This window comes from Tupaia chinensis, unplaced genomic scaffold, assembly GCF_000334495.1.
Source record: "Tupaia chinensis unplaced genomic scaffold, TupChi_1.0 Scaffold000354_1, whole genome shotgun sequence".
Classification (NCBI taxonomy): domain Eukaryota; kingdom Metazoa; phylum Chordata; class Mammalia; order Scandentia; family Tupaiidae; genus Tupaia; species Tupaia belangeri.
In genome coordinates this window covers 8,829,137-8,851,191 of record NW_006159849.1, presented here as the reverse complement: position 1 = coordinate 8,851,191, position 22,055 = coordinate 8,829,137, and the positions used below count along the sequence as shown (strand labels likewise).

The following is a 22,055-nucleotide window of genomic DNA, read 5'->3' as shown; positions in this document are numbered from 1 at the left end:
AGATTTTTTTTTTTTTTGCCAAATTGTGTGTGCTCATCAGAGAAACAGAGAGAGGGAGAAAACACCCCAAATGGGGTGTAGTCATAGCACAATCCTTTCTCCTCTATTTTCCCTCCTTTCAGGATTTTGGGCACACATGCACATGCACCCAGCTTGTTTTTCCAGCCATCCGGGCCAGGACTCAAACTGCACAGTTGGCCACATGGGATCCACCTCCCTCAACCACTAGGCTACAGGGTCAGCCTGGTCAAGGACATTCTTAACTGAAATTGTCTTGGAGATTTTGTTTGTTGTTGTTTTTCTGAAAAGTCCAATCAGTGGAGTCTAATGCCATCTACTGAAATTTGGTACCACCGCCTTCATTCGGGCGAAGGCATCCAGTAGTTTTACTCACCACTGCTTTTTGCCGTTAGTGCAAAAGTTAACACAGTGTCAAAACCCAGTTCCATCTTAGCATTATTACAAAAATAGTGTTGACCTCAATCCATGGAGCACGATTTTACAATGGCTGCTTCAGCTGGTAGTGTGGTAGTGAGCAATTATTTCTTTTTTCCTGCTGCAAGGTATGTGCCCTTTCTAGAGAGAGAAAAAATAAGAAATCACCCCTCAGGGGGCATGGCCATGCTGCAGTCCCTCCTCCTGCATTCACCTCTCAGGAATTAGGCCTTCATCCACACATGCCTGGCATGATTTTTCAAGCTACTGGGTCCAGGTCTTGAACCACAGTGTCAGCCATGTTAGATCCAGCCACCATAACCATCACATTACCTGCGGGTCCTGAAAGCATAATTTTTTAAGAAAGATTTTTGTTATAGGGCATATGTGCTCACTGGAGAGACAGAGAGACAGAAAGCAATAAATCATTCCCCCAAGGGTGATGGCCACACTACAATCCCTTCTCCTCCATTCTCCTCTCAGGATTTTGGGCACACACATACACACGCCCAGCATGAGTTTTAAGCCTCTGGGTACGGGACTCAAACTGCAGTCAGCCGTGTTAAAGTCCAATGACATAACCGCTACCCCATCTGTTGGTCTTGAGAGCATAATTTTTAACAAGCCCTTTTCTGATTATGAAAGAATTTTGTGTGACTTGTAGAGAATTTTGAAAACGCCAAAAAGCATTAAAAAAAAAAAAACAGATTTTTAATACTGGTGGTCATGTTAGAAACTAAAAGAAAAAGAAAGAGAGAGAAACTAGTTTCAAGCTATTGCAACTCAAACAGTCAAAATTTGGAGGAAATATAAATGTTATAAGCTTATTATTTACTCAAATAACTTTCAACATGGCAGCCAACCCTTCTGTACTATTTGAAAGTATAGAATTGGTACTCCTGACCCACAAGACAAAATTTTATATCTCCCTTATGTTAAATATAAATCATATAAATCAAGTCCTGTAATTTGCTGAGATGCCTTCTCTGTCTCAGTCTGGGTCTATTTTGCACATTCCCAGGGTGGCCAGTGCTTCTGCCTTGTGATACTTTCCATGCCACTGAGTGTCTTTTACCACCATCAGCACATTCATCTGGTCCTACTCACCTCACTCTACTGGGTAGCAGCATAGGGGATTGTCCAGCATAACAGACATTTTTGAGTAATATACCAAGTCTCCATATAATAGAGGTTTCCAAGAGGTTTGAGAAATATCTGGTTTGATCTGTTTGAGTGTATGTTTTATCCCTCTTGACTTAGCCTATTCAGACTGCTAAGACAACATACCATAAAATGGCAGACTTATACACAGTGGAAACTTATTTCTCACAGTTCTGGAGTCTGGGAAGTCCAAGATCAAGGTACCAACAGATTCAGTGTTTGGTGAGAGCCCATTTCTTGGTTCATAGATGTCATCTTCTCTCTGTCCTTACATGGCACAAAGGGCAAATGAACTTCTATGGGCCTCTTTCACAAGGGCACTGATTCACCCTATTCACCTCATCACCTCCCCAAGGGCCCACCTCCTAATACCATCATTTGGGGGTCAAGATTTGAACATACAAATTAGGCAGAAAGAAGAACAAACATTCAGACCATGGCATTCATTCAAGTACTGCTGGTCAAGGAGGTGTGTTGGTCAAGCATGTTGGTTAGAAGACAGAAAAGGAACTCTTGTTCCATAAAAGACTTTATAAACCTGTAGTTTCTACCCTTAGGCAATCTCACTGTTACCCTCCAGTTTCCTAACTTTTTCTAAATCACACAAAACATTAAATACACAGTTCCCTTAAAATTTTTAGAAATAGGTTCCCCATATAGTATTTCACTTAATAAAAACAAAACAAAAACTGTATGGAACAATAGAGTTCTTACCTGTTTAAGATATAATTAGACTCTATATACACATATATATGTATATACACATTACGTATATATGTGTATATATATATATATATATGAATATGTACATATGTATATATGAATTTGTATATATATACATATATATTCATTTCAGTGATAGAATTTAGTATATGACTATAAAATAAGGAAATAAAAATTTTCTTACCTGTATGAAAAAAAGATCTAATTTTATTCACATTTTTTTTAACAGCCCAAAGCCTTAAAACTGCTGGGAATGGAGGTAGGTATTTGCTCAAATTACTGGTCTTAATTTTATTTATATATATGTGTATATATATTCGTATATACATCTATATGAGTGTATATATGTATATATGTGGATATATACATATATGAATATGTATATATGAATATATGTTGATATATACATATATGAATATGCATATGTGTATATATGAATATATATGCATATATACATATATATTCATTTCAGTGATAGAGCTTAGTATATGTTCATTTCAGTGATAGAGCTTAGCATATGACTATAAAATTAGGAAATAAAAATTTTTTAAGTGTCATAGGTTAGCTCACAGTAGCTTTGAAAATTCTACCATGAGGTTATGTTAGCATTGCAAACAAAAATAAATGAGTAAATTTTAATTGAAATGCTAACTTAAAAAGCAAGGAAACATAAATTCTAGTAGGTGAAATCTATTCATGGGTGTTTACCAATAGCAGCAGATCCTAAGGCAGAACTACCTTACAGATGCATCTACCAGGTTTGCAGAAACTAGGGATAGATTATGTTTCTCATCTTCTGATTATGCCGTTGTGGGCGTATATGCAAATGCAAGTGTAGACTATTATACTTGCCAGAAGGGTAGTGCTGTCCATCATGAGGTAGAAACAACCTACAGAAGATAAATATGCCTATAGAAGAAAAATATGGACAAAAGTAAAAAGAAAACTGCCCATTATGAAATAAATCATAGGGCCAGCTCCATGGTGCCGCAGTAATATGCTGCTCAAGAGAGGCCAGAACCCAGATGATGACTGTGGTTCAAATCTCCAACCCAGTCGGCCTGACGCGTGCCAGGAACACATGTAAGTGCCCAGGATCCAACTGGCTGGAGGACTGGAGGAAAGGGACTGCAGCACGACCAGACCCATGGAGGGCATTCATCTCTTTCTCCTTATGTGCGTGTGCAAACACACTATCATAAAGAAAGAAAAAGTAGTAATCATTTCCAAAATTAAAGTATAGTACTGGCATGTTTCCCAAGGACTGTGCTTATGCATTCATTATCATTTGTTGTACAGTCAGGCTTAGCTAGGCTTGTGAGTTCTTTTAGAATAGGAGCTGGCCTAGTTCATTTCAGTACTGGCCCCAGAGCTGAACCAGTAGACGATATGCAGTAACTTACTGAATGGAACTGACTCATTTTTAATTCAGTCCCCCTGTTTTGTCTTTAAAATGACAGGATGATATTCCCTTGAGGCGAGGAAGAAAGACAACTAAGAAGCGTGAGGAAGAGGTGGACATTGACTTGGATGACCCTGAGATCAACCACTTCCCTTTCCCTTTCCATGAGCTGATGGTGTGGGCTGTTCTCATGAAGCGACAGAAGATGGCCCTGTTTTTCTGGCAGCATGGGGAAGAGGCCATGGCCAAGGCTCTGGTGGCTTGTAAACTCTGCAAGGCCATGGCTCATGAGGCCTCCGAGAATGACATGGTGGATGACATTTCTCAGGAGCTGAACCACAACTCCAGGTTGGCCAGCCCAGCAAACAAGGTGGTCAGGGGAAGAGAAGGGAAAGTGGGCTCCAAATACTTGCAGGTCTGAGGTACCCAAAACCTTAACAGGAGGCAGTGTTGCCCAATAGTATACATCGAAGGCAGCCTGTATAATTAGCCTTTCTATGCACAGTTATATGTGGAAGCACAGATATAAGGGGACTTTTAAAAGTTCATGGAGAGGGGGACCAGCAGTTGGCATAATCGCTGTGTCACTGGACTCCCATATAGTCGACCACAGTTTGAGTCCCGGACCTGATGACTTAAACTCACGCCAGACACGTGTGCGTGCATGCCCAAGATCCCTAGAGGAAAATGGAGGAGAAAAGATTGCAGCATGGCCAACACTCGTGGGGGGGTGATTTCTCACTTTCTGTCTGTCTCTCTCTGTCTTTCTGGTGAGCGCACACACCCTATAGCAAAAACCTCTCCAAAAAAAAAAAGTTCATGGAGAGCGATTGCCAGGTGGTGTGATGGTTAAGGCACTAGACTTCCACATGGTTGACCATAGTTCAAGTCCCAGACCTGGCTGCTTGCTTTGCTTCTTACTTTCCTTCTCTTTTCTCTCTCTCCCTCTCTGTCTCTGTCTAGAGATTACCCATGCCCTATAGCAAATTTTTAAAAAATATTGAGTTGTCCGGAAAGTCATGACATATTTTTCTATGCAAAATGTGTCATGACTTTCCGGACAACCTAATAATAATAAATAAAATTAAATAACTAAATCTTGGGACCAGCAGTTAGAGTAATAGCTATGTTGCTGGACTCCCAGGTAGTTGACCGCTGTTCAAGCCACCTGGACCCGGTGGCTTAAATTCACACCAGGCACGTGTGTGTGCATGCCCAAGATCCCGAGAAGAGAATGGAGAAGAAGAGATTGCAGCATGGCCATGTCCCCGGGGGGTGATTTCTCGCTTTCTGTCTCCCTCTCTCTCTCTGTCTTTCTGGCAAGTGCACGTGCCCTATAGCAAAAACTTCTCCAAAAAAAAAAAAAAAAAAGAAAAAATTAAATAACTAAATCTTAAAAAAAAAAAAAAAGGTTCACAGATGAATGCAATTAAAGTTCAAGTCTATTTTGGTACAAAAAATAATTTTGAGGGCCTGCTGGTCACAGGATGGTTAAGGTGGCTGAATCCCACATGGCCAACTGTGCATTTCAAGTCCCAGACTCTCCAGCTTGAAAGACAGTGCATGCACATACATACCCAAAATCTCTGAAGGAGCAAGAGATGAAGGAGAAGAGATTGCGGCGTGGCCATACCCTGGAGGATGCTTTCTCTCTCTCTCTCTCTCTCTCTCTCTCTCTCTCTCTCTCTCTCTCTCTCTCTCTCTCTCTCTCTCTCTCTCTCTCTCTCTCTCTCTCTCTCTCTCTCTGAGAAGTGCATGTTCCCCGTAGAAATTTTTTTTAATTTTTTAAGTCCCTGCATAGCTTTTTCATAATACACGTTGTCCATGAACTATTTAAGACCCCTTACGTGTAGAAACTTTTATTTAATTCTCTCAACTACCCCAAGAGGTATGTTCTATTATTATGCACATTTTTCCGCTGAGGAAAATGAGACTCAAAGAACTGAAGTAACTTGTACAATAGCCTACACTTGTGACTGGCAAGGCTGAGATTAGAACTGAGTGCCATCACATTTAAGAAGACAGACTAGGGACCAGCAGTTAGCGTAATGGCTATGTTGCTGGACTCCCAGGTAGTCAACCGCAGTTTGAGTCCCAGACCCCGGTGGCTTAAACTTACGCCAGGCACGTGTGCATGCGTGCCCAAAATCCTGAGAAGAGAATGGAGGAGAAGGGATTGTGGCATGGCCCACCCCCCGGGGGGGGGGGTGATTCCCCCCGGGGGGGGGGGGGATTTCTCACTTTCTGTCTCTCTGTCTCTCTCTGTCTGTCTGGCGAGCACACACACCCTATAGTAAAAACCTCTCAAAAAAAAAAAAGAAGACAGACTGCACTCTGATCATGGCTTGGCCTGCCTTTCCCACCCATATGCCTTATATTGGAGGCCTTGAGTGCAGGAACCATGCCTCCTCTGACCTATACCCAAGTTCTAAACATGGCATCTGGCACGGAGTAGGTGTTCAGTGGATGTGGGCTAGATGACTTTATGAACAGCCTGGATCCCCACAGGAAACAACTATACCACACAGCAAGCATCTTCTATGGTCTGCCAGTGGGTCCCCGATTTTGTCACCTAAGTCTCCAAGCTGGCCTGAAGGATGCTTCTGCACATTCTTTCAGGGACTTTGGCCAGCTGGCAGTGGAGCTCTTGGACCAGTCCTACAAACAGGATGAGCAGCTGGCCATGAAACTGCTGACATATGAGTTGAAAAACTGGAGCAATGCTACATGCCTGCAGCTCGCTGTGGCCGCCAAGCACCGCGACTTCATCGCACACACGTGTAGCCAGATGCTGCTCACCGACATGTGGATGGGCCGGCTCCGCATGCGCAAGAACTCAGGCCTCAAGGTCAGTGCACCCAAGGAGGCCCCGTTGATTATGAGGGCCAGAGGGTTAGTTGTTTCCCAAGCCAAATCTGCAGTGGGATTGGACATTTCCTTTCTCAGGAGGGTGCTTCTAATTCCCCACTGTGAGTCAGAATCTTTTAAGATGGCATTTAGCCACTATTTTTCAGGAGATCCAAAGATGATAGTCACACAGGGTACCGTAGGAGGTGCCATTTGCTCTGACACAAGCCACATTGCCCCAAGATTCCTTACCTTTCACCAGCTGGGAGCCAGAACTCCTGGCCCTCCTTTGCAGCATGTTATAAAAAGACATTGGCTCTTACCAGATGTGTTTGAGACATTTTTAAAACTAAATTAAAAGTGAGAAAGAGTTCTGTAGAAAAATGTGACTAGATAGTGCTGACATATAATTTTTTCTTCTTTAATTGCCAGAGGGCACTTGCACTGAGCAGTGACAAAGGTGGGGAAGGGAGGAAGCACCCCCTAGTGGAGCATGATCATACTACAGTCCCTTCTCTTCCATTCCTCCATCCCAGAGAGATTCAGGGCCTACATGCCCTTGTGCCCAGTGTGTTTCTCCAACTGCCAGAGCCAGAACCCAAAGTGCAGTTGGCCACGTGGGAGCTGGCTCCCTTTAACCACGAGGTTACAGGACCAGCCCCCAATCTATTCCTTTTATTTATTTTATTTTATTTTATATTTTGTCAGAGGGTGCATGCACCTACCAGAAACAAAGAGGGAGAGAAAGAGAGAAGGCATCCCTGATGGCATATGGTCATATCTCAATCCCCTCTCCCCTATTTCTCCATCTTGTTGGGATTTTGGCACATTTGTACATGTACCCAGCCTGTTTTTCAAGCTTCCAGGGCCAGGATTTGAACTGTGTAGTCAGTCTTGTGGGATCAGGCTCCTTTAACCACTGGACCCCTGGGCCAGCCCTTTATTTGTTCATATATGGCTTGCTATAGAGTATGTATGCTCACTTTGGAGGGATGAGAGAAAAAGGGAAAGTGAGAGGGAAAGTGAGAACTCACCGCATGGGGGGATGGCCATGCCTCAATCCCTTCTCCTCCATACTCCTCTTAGGATTTTGCACAGGTATGCACACATACACTGATATGTTTTTCAGGCTGCTGGGTTTTGGACTCCAATCCTGCATTTGGCCATATGGGGTCCAGCCACCCAAATCACCACACCACCTGGCCAGCCCTCTCTTCTTAAATAAAGAAAAGCTGTCTGTATAACCTGTGGCCCTTTTCTTTAAGCATGTATATGTATAGTTATGTCTACATAATTTTTTTTTTAAAGGAGGGACATATAGTAGATTCTTTCCAGTGATGACTTCCGATGTCAAATGGGCAATGTAAGGGACTTAATACTGTTTTTAAGAGAAACAAGATGGGACCAGTAGGTTGCATAGTGGTTAAAGCAATGGATTCCCACATGGCCAAACATAGTTTAAGTCCCAGACCCTGTGGTTTGAAAATTGCCCTGGGCATATGTGTGTGCATGCCCAAAATCCTGAGAGAAGAGTGGAGTAGAAAGGATTGTGATATGTCACTTTCTCTCTGTCTCTCTCTGATAAATGCACGTGACCTGTGACAAAAACCAGAGGGGGGGGGGCAGAAGTAAGAGGGTGCATAGCTTTTGCCTTTCTTACATTTTCTTTCAGTGTTTTCCAAAGAAAACATTAAACAGAAGCAGAAGAAGGAGAAAAATGGGAAGATAAAAGATTGAATGAATGTGGGGGGGGTTTGCTTGCTTTTTTGTGATGCCTTTTTTTTATAACTGCATATATTTAAGAGGTACAACATGATGTTTTGACCTTCATATAGTAAAATGGTTACCATAGTCAAGCAAACTAACAAATACATCATCTTGTATAGTTACCTTTTGTGTGTGTAAGAGCACCTAAAATCTCTCATGCAAATTTCCAGTATACAAAGCAATGTTGTAAGGAGAGCCTCATGCTGTGCATTCGCTCTCTAGACTTACTCATTCTACGAATCTGAAACTGCATCCTCAGGCCTACCTCCCCCACTTCCTCCACCCTACCCATAACCACCCTTGTCTTGAATCCCTACCCCATCCTTCCCGTGAGCTCTTGGTCCAGGGTCACAGAAGGGTTTCATGAAGTGGGTCACGGGTGTTCCATGGCTGTGACTGCCAAGCCTGACCTCAGGCAGGGAGCCAAGCCAGCCCTCAGCTCTGAGGACAGCGTGTCATGTCCCCTGCAGACTGCCAACATGCCACCTGAGCCTTTCCAGGCCTGCCAGGCACTCAGAATCCAGGGTCATTCCTGTCCCTTTTCTCTTAACTGCTCTCAGTCCTCATGGGCATTCAAGCACAAACTGTCCCTGCCCCATTACTTGAGAATCATTTTTACTGACCACTCAGGAACTTTCTTCTTCTCATCTTGGAGCAGTTTCTTCAACGAAGCTCATTTTCAGAAGCCTCGTGCCCTAACACTACCTTAGGATTGAGAGAAGAAGTGGGAGAAAATTGGGAACACAAGGCAAATGTCAGTGTGATCACTCAGAAATGCATTTAATCCTGACGCCCAACAGAGAGAATGAAATTGCCCTCTCAGGAGAGAGACTTAAGTGTTTAGTCTCCTCACACTGAGATTTCTGCACAGTGTTACACAGGAGAGAAACACAGTGCTGGCCCCTCCTGGGTGTTTGTGCAAGGAGGTTCTCTTGGTGAATACAGAGCCCACTGAGAGTGCATGACGTGTGTGTGTGTGTGTGTGTGTGTGTGTGTAAGTCGTACAGTCGTTGAGTTCCAGGGGAATGCTCTGGAATGAATAAAATGCTTTCCTTTATCAAGGTCAATTTAGGACAGCATTTATTTTTACAGAGATAATCAGAGAGCACACAATCAACTCCACTGGACTCATTAGCAAATAAATGCCAATGGACATATGTATGAATTGATTTCACAGTCAAAGTCAAGTGCTGTCCCACAGCAAAATGGGAATCTTAATTCTTTCCTATTTTTGCCCTGAATAGGGTCTCTCTTTTTTCTGTTTCTCCCATGCAAAGTAGATATTAATGGGTCAGATATATTTGGACAAAATGCTTTGTTTTTCCAAAAATTAAACTGAGCTACTGTGCAAAACACTTCCCAGATGGGACAAAATGGTCCTCTTAGTAGTAATGTGTGTAGCTATTCATCTTTCCAGGTCCCCACACGAGACACACATCATGTGTGCACACACGTGCATGCACACACACACACACAGACACTCTCTCTCATACATCACACCCCAGGCGCTCTGATTCTAAACAACCGTCCTAATCTTAATCCTTTGAATGTGATTATTATTATTATCATTATTATTACTTTAGGTAATTCTGGGAATTCTACTTCCTCCTTCAATTCTCAGCTTGGAGTTCAAGAACAAAGACGACATGCCCTACATGTCTCAGGCCCAGGAAATCCATCTTCAAGAGAAGGAACAAGAAGAACCAGAGAAGCCCACAAAGGAAAAAGATGAAGAGGACATGGAACTGACAGTAAGAAAACACTAGAAGAAAATACTATGTAGCTACTCTCCCTGGGGAAAACCCGTAATAGGTTTGTGCTGCTGGTATTGCTTAAGATTCAGGCACTCTAGAGGTCAGACAGCTGTTCCCCAGCCTCCCACCAGGTCTAATCATGGCATGCTTCCATTAAGTATTGAGACCAGGGTTCCCTCTCTATGTGCAAATAACGTAGAGCCTGACTGTATCTAAAATCCTTCAGCCAGTTTCAGAGATACAGGACAAATCAATGAAATTCAAAAGCAAGGCATCCTAAATTTTCCAAACAAGCAAAGCTTCATAAACAACCAGATTACGTGACAGCCAGCCTTAGCACACAAAGAAGAAAGGGAACCCATGATTTGGAAGCAACCGGCTTCACTGAGTTGGAACTGTTCTGCTGATCAGAAGCTAAGCCTGGATCTCTTTGGGGTCAGGCTCACAAATACAGGGCTAATTGAATTTGGAGGTTTGTATGGAAAGCTTTTATTAGCTCTTCCTGCTATAATTATAGAGCACGGATGCTTTGCTCTGCAGAGGGAAGGGGGCAGCGAGGCATGGGACGGCTTCCCACAACTCCCGCCTGAGCAGCATGACTGCCATTGGCTTGAATCCAAAGGCTAAAAATATCACATGCTATTAAAGGGACAAACAAGACTTCATAGCTTGGGAGACATCAGGCAACAACTCCATAAGGACTTTCTTGGTGTTCCTCACACCCCTCACGGCCCTGGCCAATGACCCAGAAGAAGTTGTAAGAGAAGAAACAAAAATTGCTTTTGCTCAGGTGACAAAGGCCTTTGCATTATGATCCTAGTGGGACCACCATGTGAATCATTTTTCCTCCAGATAAACAATATTTCCTTCCAGTAAGCCCTTCCTGAAGTTCTGTTTACAGGCACAATCCCCGACTCACTGAAGCAAAAGTCAACTTTTGTTTCAAGTTTCAAGATCCTTATTTTAAAAAACAAAAACAAAAAACAACTGTGGAATAATCTGCTTACCTCTATAAGAGCATCAGATGACTAAGTTCCCTGAAGATCTTACCATGATCTTGGCCTTTGAACCCCTTCAAGGATAGGAAACGGTATTGAAATCATTAGCAGAAACAGTGGTAACAATGATACCAAATCCTCATTAACTATTTCAGTGAGAGGTAAAGAGTATACTCTGGAGCCGAAATCTTGCCTCCTCACCAACTTGCTATGTGACTTTGGGCACAATAGCAAAACCTCTAACATGGGAACACTAAGACTACCAACCTCACAAGTAATTGTGTGGTTTAAAAAGTGTACATTTGAGCCAGTAGGTGGCATCGTGGTTAAGGTGTTGGATCCCACATGGCCAACCCTGCAGTTCAAGTCCTGGATCCAGCAGCTTGGAAAACACTCTGGGTACATGTGTGTATGCCCAAAATCCCAAGAGGGACATGGAGGAGCATAGAGGAGAAGGGATTGCAATGTGTCATCCCCATGGGAGGTGATTCTACTTTCCCTCTTTCTGTCTCTCTCTATTTCTTCCCTGCAAACACAGATACCCTGTAGCAAAAATCTTTTAAAAATAAAAAAAAATTTTAAAAGTGTGGGCAGCAGATGGTGTAACGGTTAGGTCGCTGGACTCCCATGTAGTCAACCACAGCTTGAGTCCCAGACCCAGCAGATTGAAACTCATGCCAAGCACATGTGCATGCATGCCCAAAATCCCCAGAGGAGAATGGAGGAAAGGAATTGTGGTGTGACCATCCCTCCTAAGGGGTGATTTCTCGCTTTCTATCTCTCTACAGCTAGTACACATGCCCTATAGCAAAAATCTCTCTCAAAAAAATAAAAATAATGAAAAGGTGTACACACAAACTACTTAGATTGGTGACTGGCGCACCGTAGACATTGGTGATTGCCCACTGATATTGATATCCCAATGCTAAGTACTTACATATACTTTACTCATGGGATCCTCACAACAGCCCCATAAGGTAGGCACCATCATTCTCCTCACTTTACAGATGAGAAAGCTGAGACTCAGAGATGTTAAATTGCCTGAGTTCACCAAGATAATTCATTGCAAAGCTGGGGTTAGAATCTAGGCATGTAAACTCCACTGGCCATGCTGTTAGCCAATAGGCTAAAGGAGATCATTTCTCCCTATTCTCAAAAGTAGAAGCTTAGCTAGTTTGGTTCACCCCATGGCAGAGGGAAATCCGAAAGTGATATGCGGGCCTCCTGAGTCAAATGTAACATGGCCCTGAGCTCAGCATACATCCTAGGAGGTCAATCAGAAACTGAATCACTGTTCTGTCTGGTTAGGTCTCAGGGAGAAAAAACAAACAAACAAGCAAACATACAAAACACACAACAACCACAAAAAAAAAAAAAAAAAAAAAAAAAAAAAAAAAACCTACAACTATGAAGGGAGGTAGCTTCTCCTACTCAGCCTAGAACTTTGAGGACCAGCTTCTTCAATAAACCACAATACAAGACATTTCTCTAGTCTAAGAGCAAAGTCTACTTACCAGAGAATATTATAGTACTGGCTACTGAGAACCCAAGTAGAAGGCCCCTCAGCAGTATTCCTGCCTGAGCTTATTCGCCACAGAATACACAGAGAAAAGGAAAGGTAGACATAGTAGGAAAAAGGAAAGAAAAGGAAAGGAAAGAAGGGCCTTAGGGATTGGCAAAGTCAAGATTACACAACAGATTTTTAAAGAGATTTTTGCTATAGGGACACGTGCACTTGCCAGAGAGACAAAAAAGAAACAGAGAGACAGAAAGAGAGAAACCACCCCACACACAAGGGGTGGCGGGGAATGGCTATACCAAAATCCCTTCTCCATTTTCCTCTGGGGATTTTGTGCACACACACCCTCTCGCAGAGCAGCTTGTTGATACCCTCAGTCCTGTCATAGGATTGCTATTTGATTGTGTTAAACCAATATATCTTCCTTTGGAATGGGACGTTTTCCTTTGGCCCATTTGAAACTGTGCGCAAAATATCAGCCTCAGTTTACTTATTTTCTTAGCCTTTGGAAGCATAGTTCTCAGCCTTGACATTCTATGTCCAGCCTGCAAAGATTCTCAAATCAGTATTGTGCAGTTTTGTCTGTATTTGACCCTGTTAAATTCTGTTTTAAGGAATGGCAAAAGAAATGTTTGACTGCAGGAAGAAGAAATCAACAAAATCAGCAACTTAAGCTGCTTAGGCTGGAATTAATGAAATGTCAAAAATGCTTTACTTAAACCCAGGAAAGGCAAGTCTTTTACAAATGCACTCACTTGGAATACATCTGAATAATAAAGGCAAAAAACAGGTTGCTATGTTTCTGGGGTTTCTTTTGTTGTTGTTTTATTTTTTCTTTTTTTGGAGAGGTTTTTGCTATAGGGTGTGTGCTCCCCAGAAAGACAGAGGGAGACAGAGAGACAGAAAGCGAGAAATCACCCCCCAGGGGGGATGGCCAGCCGCAATCCCTTCTCCTCCATTCTCCTCTCTGAATCTTGGGCACGCACGCACATGCACTCAGCATGAGTTTAAGCCGCCTTGTCTAAGACTCGAACCGTGGTCGACTACATGGGAGTCCAGCGACATAGCCATTACGCTAACTGCTGATCCCCTATGTTTCTGTTTTTGTTTTGCCTGCATTGCCAGATAGATGTCTCCACCTCGCCCTCTGCCTAGTAAAGTCCCAACAAGTTCACAGAGCCAGCTGTGGATGCTGGGACAACCCCCATCCCTACAGGTTGTCCCAAAATGCCACTCTCCAAGATACCTAAAAACCTCCAACCTGCTTTTATTTCCACCATATCGTGTTCCCAAATGCCATTGTATTGTCAAGCAAATAAATTAGTACAGAAGCAGAATCATGTTACATAAATTATAAATCATACAAGAAATATCATTTAACCTCAGAGTTTCTTGAAGTCAGTGATCAGCATTTATAGAAAGCTCTATTGCTGTCTAGTACGTTAGTTACATCCATCATGAAGATGAACTCAGACCACTGATCAAAATAAACATTTAGATAGGCCCTAATATGAAATCTTACTTATTCTTTAACTGAACATACTTTCCTAACCAGAGGGGCCAAAAAGGAATGGAGGTCATCTTCTCCATAAATCCTATTGGTTACAAGCAAATGATTTGTGATTGTTACATATTTGAGTAAAGTGGTTGTGACAACAATCTAAGCAGCTGAAATTAGTATTTATGTATTGTAGGTAAGGTAGTTTGAAATCAAAATTACCTAGTGGTTGTCATAATTTTCGACTTCAAGACGAAAAACTTAAATTATTTCTATAATTGAATTTCTCAGTTTTAAACTCATAATCCCAGTACTCGGTCTTATGCCAAATCTTTGTCAGTCTTGAGCAGTTATAAAGTCTTACTCTGTTGTCACACTTAATAAAAATCTCATTTTCCAAATATTGTGGGATTTACCTTGTCTTAAAATATTGCAAAATTGGGACCAGCAGCTGGCATAATGGCTATGTCACTGAACTCCCATGTAGTCAACCGTGGTTTGAGTCCCGGACCCGGTGGCTTAATCTCACGCCTGGCACGTGTGCGTGCGTTACCAAGATCCCAAGAGGACAGTGGAGGAGAAGGGATTGCGGTATGGTCATCCCCCCTAGGGCGTGATTTCTCGCTTTCTGTCTCTCTGGCGAGCACATGTGCCCTATAACAAAAAATCTATAAAAAAAAAAATTGCAGAATTAAAGTCCAGAAATACTTCTGTTTTAGCCTCTAATAATACACTTTTATTTTCATGAGAGATCCCAAATAGATCATTTCAGTCAAGAGTATCCAATAAGGTCTCAGTTCACTTGAAAGACTCCCTAAGATTTATCGAACACTTATTAAGTGCTGAAAGCTAACTGATTTATAGACCAACACTATAGCAGATGCTCTTATTACCTATATTTTATAGTTACTGAAAGAAAGTTGGCCTCAGAGAGGTTAAAACACTTGACCAAGATGCCACAGCTTCCATATGTCTAGATTAGGATTTAGTCGCCCATCTGAGTAACCAAAGCCAGGGACTCCTCATCATTGGAAACTTCAGTATCTTGGGGACATCCTGTCCCTTGCTATCTCTACAAGAATATGTCTGCCTTTTCTCAAGTTCTGGTTTTTGTTTTGTTTTTGTAATGTTACATTATTAATTGCTTTTGTTACTGCTGTTAGCATGAATGAGAAGGAAACACTTCCCTTCTGAAGGAAACTTGAAGATGAGAACTTCTCCAGGTCTGGCCTGACTAGACTCCTTCCCTAACCCCACCTATTTGCAGATGAAGGCGGTGTGTCCAGGAGTCACCACACCAATACCAGCAGTGATTCAACTTGAACAGGGTTTGAAATGAGAGAACCGAGGCATGTACCCTAAGGATTAGGGAGATAGCCCTAAAAAAGCTTCAGACACTTCAGATAACTTACATATTGAATATTCATAACCTTTGGACAATTTCAATAGTCTGATCCAATTTACCTCTGATTTATAGGTCATTAGCATGGGTGGAGACAGATTTTGAATTCAGATCTAGCCTGCTTCATGATATAAATGGGAAGAAAGACTCGATTCTTCCTCTCAGAACCCTGGGTACCTTCTCTCAGCCACATCTTACAAAGGTCCTTGGGTGGAAAAGAAGAGAATGATCAAAAACTATATCCAAGACCTTCAATCCCAAGCAAAGAGTAATATGTGTAGTACAAATGCACACCGGGAGGTGCAATCCCTGCTTATCAGGAGGCCTTGGGTTCTTAGGTTCTGTGAGTTCTGAGGTTCTTTGAGAACCCCTTCCTCCTCTGTAAAATGAACGACGTGCTCTCCAGAGCTCTGCCATGATGGTTTTGATTCTCTTCCACTGTAGGCAATGCTAGGACGAAACAACGGGGAGTCCTCCAGGAAAAAGGATGAAGAGGAAGTTCAGAGCAGGCACCGGTTAATCCCTCTGGGCAGAAAAATCTATGAATTCTACAACGCACCCATCGTGAAGTTCTGGTTCTACACTGTAAGCATCTTTTCTTTTTTTCCTTCCTAGTGGATGACCACGAGGAGTCCACCTCCATTTCTCCTGCACCGGCGTGGTTTTCTCTGTGAGGCATCCTAGAAGTAACACACATGCAGGAATGAAAGCTCTGTGACCTTGCTTTTGCAATGGCTTTGCAAGGTTTGTGGCGTTTGTGAGGCAGCTTCCGCAGGCTACGGTTCTCCTCCTCTCAGGAAAAAAAGGGAATGGAAAAAGTAAGAACGAATAGAAATAGAAGTGAGATGAGTGTGAGTCTAATCTAGCAGGAAAGTAGATATCTTTTTTTTTTTTTTTTTTTGAGAGGTTTTTGTTATAGGCACGTGCACTAGCCAGAAAGACTGAGAGAGCTAGAAAGGCAGAAAGCGAGAAATCACCCCCCAGGGGGGATGGCCACACCGCAATCCCTTCTCCTCCATTCTCCTCTTGGGATCCATGGTCGACTACATGGGAGCCCAGCGACATAGCCATTATGCTAACTGCTGGTCCCCTAAATATTGTTTTTCAGAATATATCCCTGTTCTGAATAAATGAACATCAGATAAGAGCTCCCCATTTTAGAGGCCTGGGCTAGGTTAGGGGGCCATTTAGTGGATAAGGGCGAGGAGAATGCAGAAACAGCACCACTTGAGAAAGGTAGCATTCACGTGTAACTACTCCCAAGCTATTAGTGTTATCACACAGCCTTCCACAATTACACAATACATAAACCAAAGAGGCAAAAAACACTCAAAGCAACCTACAGTCAAGACACACATCAGGCGGTATGCACACACTCCAAACATTTTCCGCCTGCAAAACAATGGGTTGTCCCCGAAATGTCCTCTGGGTAGAGTGGAAATGGCTGGACTGCTGGTTTTCCACGTCTACCTTTCAGTGATTCTGGAAGCCAAAGGGGAGCCTTGGCCCAGTTGTCTCCAATTCTCTCCAGCCACCGTGGCGCTGTGCCGGGTGAAGGATAGCACGTCTGTATTTTTAGTCTTTTTCACAACCGGCTGCACAGTAGTCTTTGAGTCAGTAACAGGATAATCTGAATCTGAGGCCAACACGACTTGAATGACCAGATGCGGTGCTTCTTGTGTGCTCCTGTGTGCTAACACCTGATGCAGCCCTTTTTTTTTTTTTTTTTTTAACATTTTTGCCATAGGGTATATGCACTCACTAGAGAGAGACAAGAGAGATGGAAAGTGCAAAATCACCCTGCAGGGGGGATGGTCTCCTCTCGAGAGGAGAATGGAAGAAAAGGAATTACAGCGTGGCTATTCCCCCTGTGGTCATGCCACAATCCCTTCTCCCCCATTTTCCTCTTGGTATTTTGGGTGCACACGCACACATGCCCAGTGGGATTTTCAAGTCTCTGTGTCCAGGGTTTGAACTGTGGTCAGCCATGTGAGAGTCTAGTGCCTTAACCACCATGCTGCCTGCTGGCCCCGAACTAATGCTGGCTTTCAAGCAGCGTTTCTCAACTTCAGCACAATCGACATTTTGGGCAGGATGCTTCCTTGTTCTGGGGTCTATCCCCTACACAAAGCACTGGACTCTGCCCACTTATGCCAAGAGCACTCTCCAGCCCCCAGGTAGGTCTACCAGAATGTCTCTGGCCATAACCAAATGCCCCCTTGAAAGATAAAATTGCCACCACTTAAAAAACAGTTGCTTTTGGGACCAGCAGTTGGTGTAATTGCTATGTTGCTAGATGCCCATGTAGTTGACCACAGTTCAAGTCCCAGACCTGGTGGCTTAAACTCATTCCCAGTGCATGTGCACCCAAGATCCCGAGAGGAGAATGGAGAAGGGATTGTGGCATGGCCATCCCCCCTGGGGTTATTTCTCACTTTCTGTCTCTCTGTCTTTCTGGCAAGCACATGCACCCTATAGCAGAACATCTGCAAAAAAATAAAAAACTGTTGCTTTATACTATAGTCTTAAAAGAATGGGACATTAACAAAATAGGTGTAGATCTAAAAATGTATAAATACCAGATTCTATTTAGTCAATTAAAAATTCAAATGTACTAATGTTAAGAGAAGGGGGACCAGCAGTTGGCATAATGGCTATGTCTCTGGACTCCCATGTAGTTGACCGCAATTCGAGTCCCGGACCCAGTGGCTTAAACTCATGTGTGCATATGTGCCCAAGATCCCTAGAGAAGGATGGAGGAGAAGGAATTACAGCATGGCCATCCCCCCTGGGGGGTGATTTCTCGCTTTCTATCTCTCTCTCTCTATCTTTCTGGTGAGCACACACATCCTAAAGCAAAAACCTCTCCAAAAAAAAAGAGAGAGAGAGAGAAGAAGCCTAGTGAGTGGCATGGAGGTTAAGGCACTGGATCCCACGTGGTCATTTGCACAGTTCAAGTCCCAAACCCAGCACCTTGAAAATCACATCAGGCATGTGTGTGTGCTTGCCCCAAATCCAAAGGAAACTGGAGAAGAGACTGTGGCATAACCATCCCCCCCCCAGAAGGTGATTTCTCACTTTCTTCTCTCTCTGGCGAGCACACATACCCTATAGCAAAAACTAAAATAAACAGAAAGGAAAAGAAAAAGATCCTCCCCCTGAAAAAATAACTGAAGCATACAAAATACTATTTATATTTATATATTTCAGAGTCAGACAGCCTGGGTGGGAACCCCAAAGCCCCGTCTGTGTCTCTTAGCAGTATGGGCCCTGAAGCAGGTTACTTCCCCATCCTGTCTAGTTACCTTAAGATGGGGGCTATAATAGTAGATATTTTATAGGATTTAGTGATGATTAAATGTATTAAAATATAGAGAGCACGTAGAACAGTGCTCGGACAGGTAAGCACAATGTAAATGTAACTATTACCATGTGGGCTCGTCACATGGCACAGTGATAGATAATCAGTGCTGTACCCCTCCTCTCAATAATAATATCATTTATTGAGCACCTGCTGGGTTTCAGGCAATATTCTAGGTACTTTATAAAAATTCCCCTTAATCTTGGGGCTGCCAGGTGGCATGGTGGTTAAGGTTGCTGGACTCCCACATGGCCGACTGCTATTTGAATCCCAGACCTGGTGGCTTGCTCTCTCTTCCTCTCTCTCTCTCTTGCTCTAACCCTCTCTGGTCAAATTTTAAAAATAAATAAACAAATAAAGTTAAATAAAAAAATTCTTAAAAAAAAAAAACTCTTCTTAATCCTTTCCACAGCTTTATCAAGGTGATAGTCTTACTGCCAGTTTATACCCAATTCCCAATTCTGTCCTTTCTCTTCTTTTCTTTTTATTTTGTTTTTTGTTTTTGTTTTTGTTTTTGCCATAGGGCACATGCAGTAAGACACCAAGAGAGAAAGTGAGAATTAATCGCCCAGAGAGATGACCACCCAGCAATCCCTTCTCCTCCACTTGTGTGAGTTTCAAGCCATCAGGTCCAGGACTCAAACCGCAGTCGGCCATGTGGGAGTCTAGCACTGTAACCACTCTGCCACCTGCTGGCTCTGTCCTTCCTCTTTTACTGCCTCCGTCTATCAACAGAACTTGGCAAACTACAGGCTTGGGCCAAATTCAATCCACTGCCTGTTACTGGGAACTGTAAGCTAAAAATGGCTTTTACACTTTTAGAAGATAAAAAGAATGCTTTGTGTCACATGAAAATTACACAAGATTCAAACTTCAGCATCCATAAATAAAGTTTGATTAGAACAGCCAAACTGGGACCAGCAGTTAGCGTAATGGCTATGTCGCTGGACTCCCACATAGTCGACCGCGGTTCGCGTCCCAGACTTGGTGGCTTAAAACTCACGCCAGGCGCGTGTGCATGCGTGCCCAAGATCCCGAGAGGAGAATGGAAGAGAAGGGATTGTTGCGTGGCCATCCCCCCTGGGGGGTGATTTCTCGCTTTCTGTCTCTCTGTCTCTGTCTGTCTGGCAAGCGCACGCGCCCTATAGCAAAAACCTCTCCAAAAAAAAAAAAAAAGAACAGCCAAACTCATTTTTTTTCCCTTGGCCTGACTGCCTTCCAGCTACCACAGAGCTGAGGACCTAATAAAAAAACAGCGACTGGGGAACCAGCAGTTAGCGTAATGGCTATGTCGCTGGACTCCCACGTAGTCAACTGCAGTTCGTGTCCCGGACCCGGTGGCTTAAAACTTACGCCGGGAGCGTGTGCGTGTGTGCCCAAGATCCCGAGAGGAGAATGGAGGAGAAGGGATTGTGGCATGACCATCCCCCCTAGGGGGTGATTTCTCGCTTTCTGTCTCTCTGTCTCTGTCTGTCTGGCAAGCGCACGCGCCCTATAGCAAAAACCTCTCCAAAAAAAAAAAAAAAAACAGTGACTGTCCCACCCGCAAAGCCCCAAAAGTAAACTTTCTTGCCCTTTGCAGAAGAAGCTCACAGGTTTCTGTTACAGAGCATTAGAGAAAAAGTAGGGGTAATAATATCAAGAAAACCCATCACCTGTGCAAATGAAGTGCCTGTCTACCTCTCTTATCCTTCCAAGGCATCTCTCTTTTTTTTAATCCTTAATCCATGTTCAATATCAATTTTATTTCCTTAAGTCCTTCTGTCCTTACTGACTCAGTTGAGGCCATTCATTAGCCAAGACTGCTTTGAAAACACAAATTCCCCTGGCCAGTGGTTCTCAGCCTTGGCTACACCTTGGAATCATCTGGAGAGCTGAAAACAAAAACAAAGCAAAACAGAACAAAAACCACTGACCCCTGGGCTTCACTCCCAGAGATCCTTGGTCTGGGGTGCTTCCTGAGCATCGGGGTATTCATTGCTCCCTGGCTGATAGCAACGAGTAGCCAGAGTTGAGAACCACTGCCCCAGACAATGTGGAGTCTTTAGCCCAATATTTCTAAAAACTTTCATGATAATAAGGGGTTTTGTTAGAAATGCAAATTCCTGCCTCCAGAGTAAACCCACCGAATCAAATTTCCAGAAACAAGCTTCTACCTGAGTCTTATGAATGGGGAACTTTGGGACATACTCTCCTTTTTTTCTATCATTTATGACACGTTGAGGAGCTGCCCCAGAGGGTCTGGCCTGTGTCCAGCCCTCTTCTTCTACATGACTGGGTTAACTTCAACAGATTCATCAGACTGGATCCCAGTGTGCTCCATTGTGTTTACACAGTGATCCTCAGAAATCCAGATTCAGGTATTGCGAAAACCCAGCCCTCGAGAAAGTAAACAGAGCCGTGGTAGAGCAGTCTTTTAAATTCCTAGAGACGTTTGACAATAAAATCCAGCTTTACACTGAAGGTTGTGTTTGCTCTGGGCTGCGTTCTTCTCTGGAAGAGTATTTCTCACTCTGATCTCCCATAGTGCCTCCTTCTACCCTCCCAAGTCTCAGAAAGGCAGGACATACCTCCTTTCCATGTAACCTCACTTCTGCTTCTTAGCAAGTTTACCCAGCTGCAGGCTGGATTCTCCTCTGCTCTAAGAGGAAAGGAGGCAGGGATCCAACTGGCTCCCAGGCCCTGGTTGTGTGAGAGTCCGCTTCAGGTATCCAGCTGGAGAGCATTCAGATTCAAGGTGTGAAGTGACCGCAGGTTAGGAAACAAGGTGTGGCAGTTTCTCTGATAGATTCTTTCCTTTATAAGCTCACTTGACCCCTCTGCTCTCTAAGAGGCAGTGGGAAAAAGCCCAGAAAGAAGTGAAAAATACCTAAGGCCCCTGGGGATTTGCAGCAAACCATGGCAGGCTTTGGTGCTTACGTTTGATAGTTTAGGAAGCCTGCATCTTGGTTAATGGAAAATAAATACAAAGAAGATATAAGCAAATAGAAGATAAATTATTTTATTTTTTTAGAGTTTTGTTTTTGTTTTTGTTTTGCTATAGGACTTGTGCACTCACTAAAGTGACAGAGAGACAGAAAGCGAGAAATCACCCCCCACAGGGGATGGTCACACTGCAGTCCCTTCTCTTCCATTTTCCTCTCGGGATTTTGGGCACACATGCACACATACCTGACCTGAGCTTCAAG

General features: G+C 43.3%; 1 protein-coding gene across 7 annotated transcripts in view; it reads left to right on the top strand.

The window, feature by feature from the left end:
- The window catches only part of TRPM3 (transient receptor potential cation channel subfamily M member 3), a 657,305-nt gene that overhangs the window by 542,072 nt on the left and 93,178 nt on the right, over positions 1 to 22,055 (top strand). For all 7 annotated transcript variants that reach the window (XM_006152487.3, XM_014589340.2, XM_006152484.3 and 4 more), the window contains 5 exons: positions 2,549 to 2,578; positions 3,780 to 4,069; positions 6,341 to 6,569; positions 9,919 to 10,086; positions 15,951 to 16,091. In XM_006152487.3, the coding sequence (XP_006152549.1) occupies positions 2,549 to 2,578; positions 3,780 to 4,069; positions 6,341 to 6,569; positions 9,919 to 10,086; positions 15,951 to 16,091 (858 nt within the window). The remainder of the gene's footprint in view (positions 1 to 2,548; positions 2,579 to 3,779; positions 4,070 to 6,340; positions 6,570 to 9,918; positions 10,087 to 15,950; positions 16,092 to 22,055) is intronic.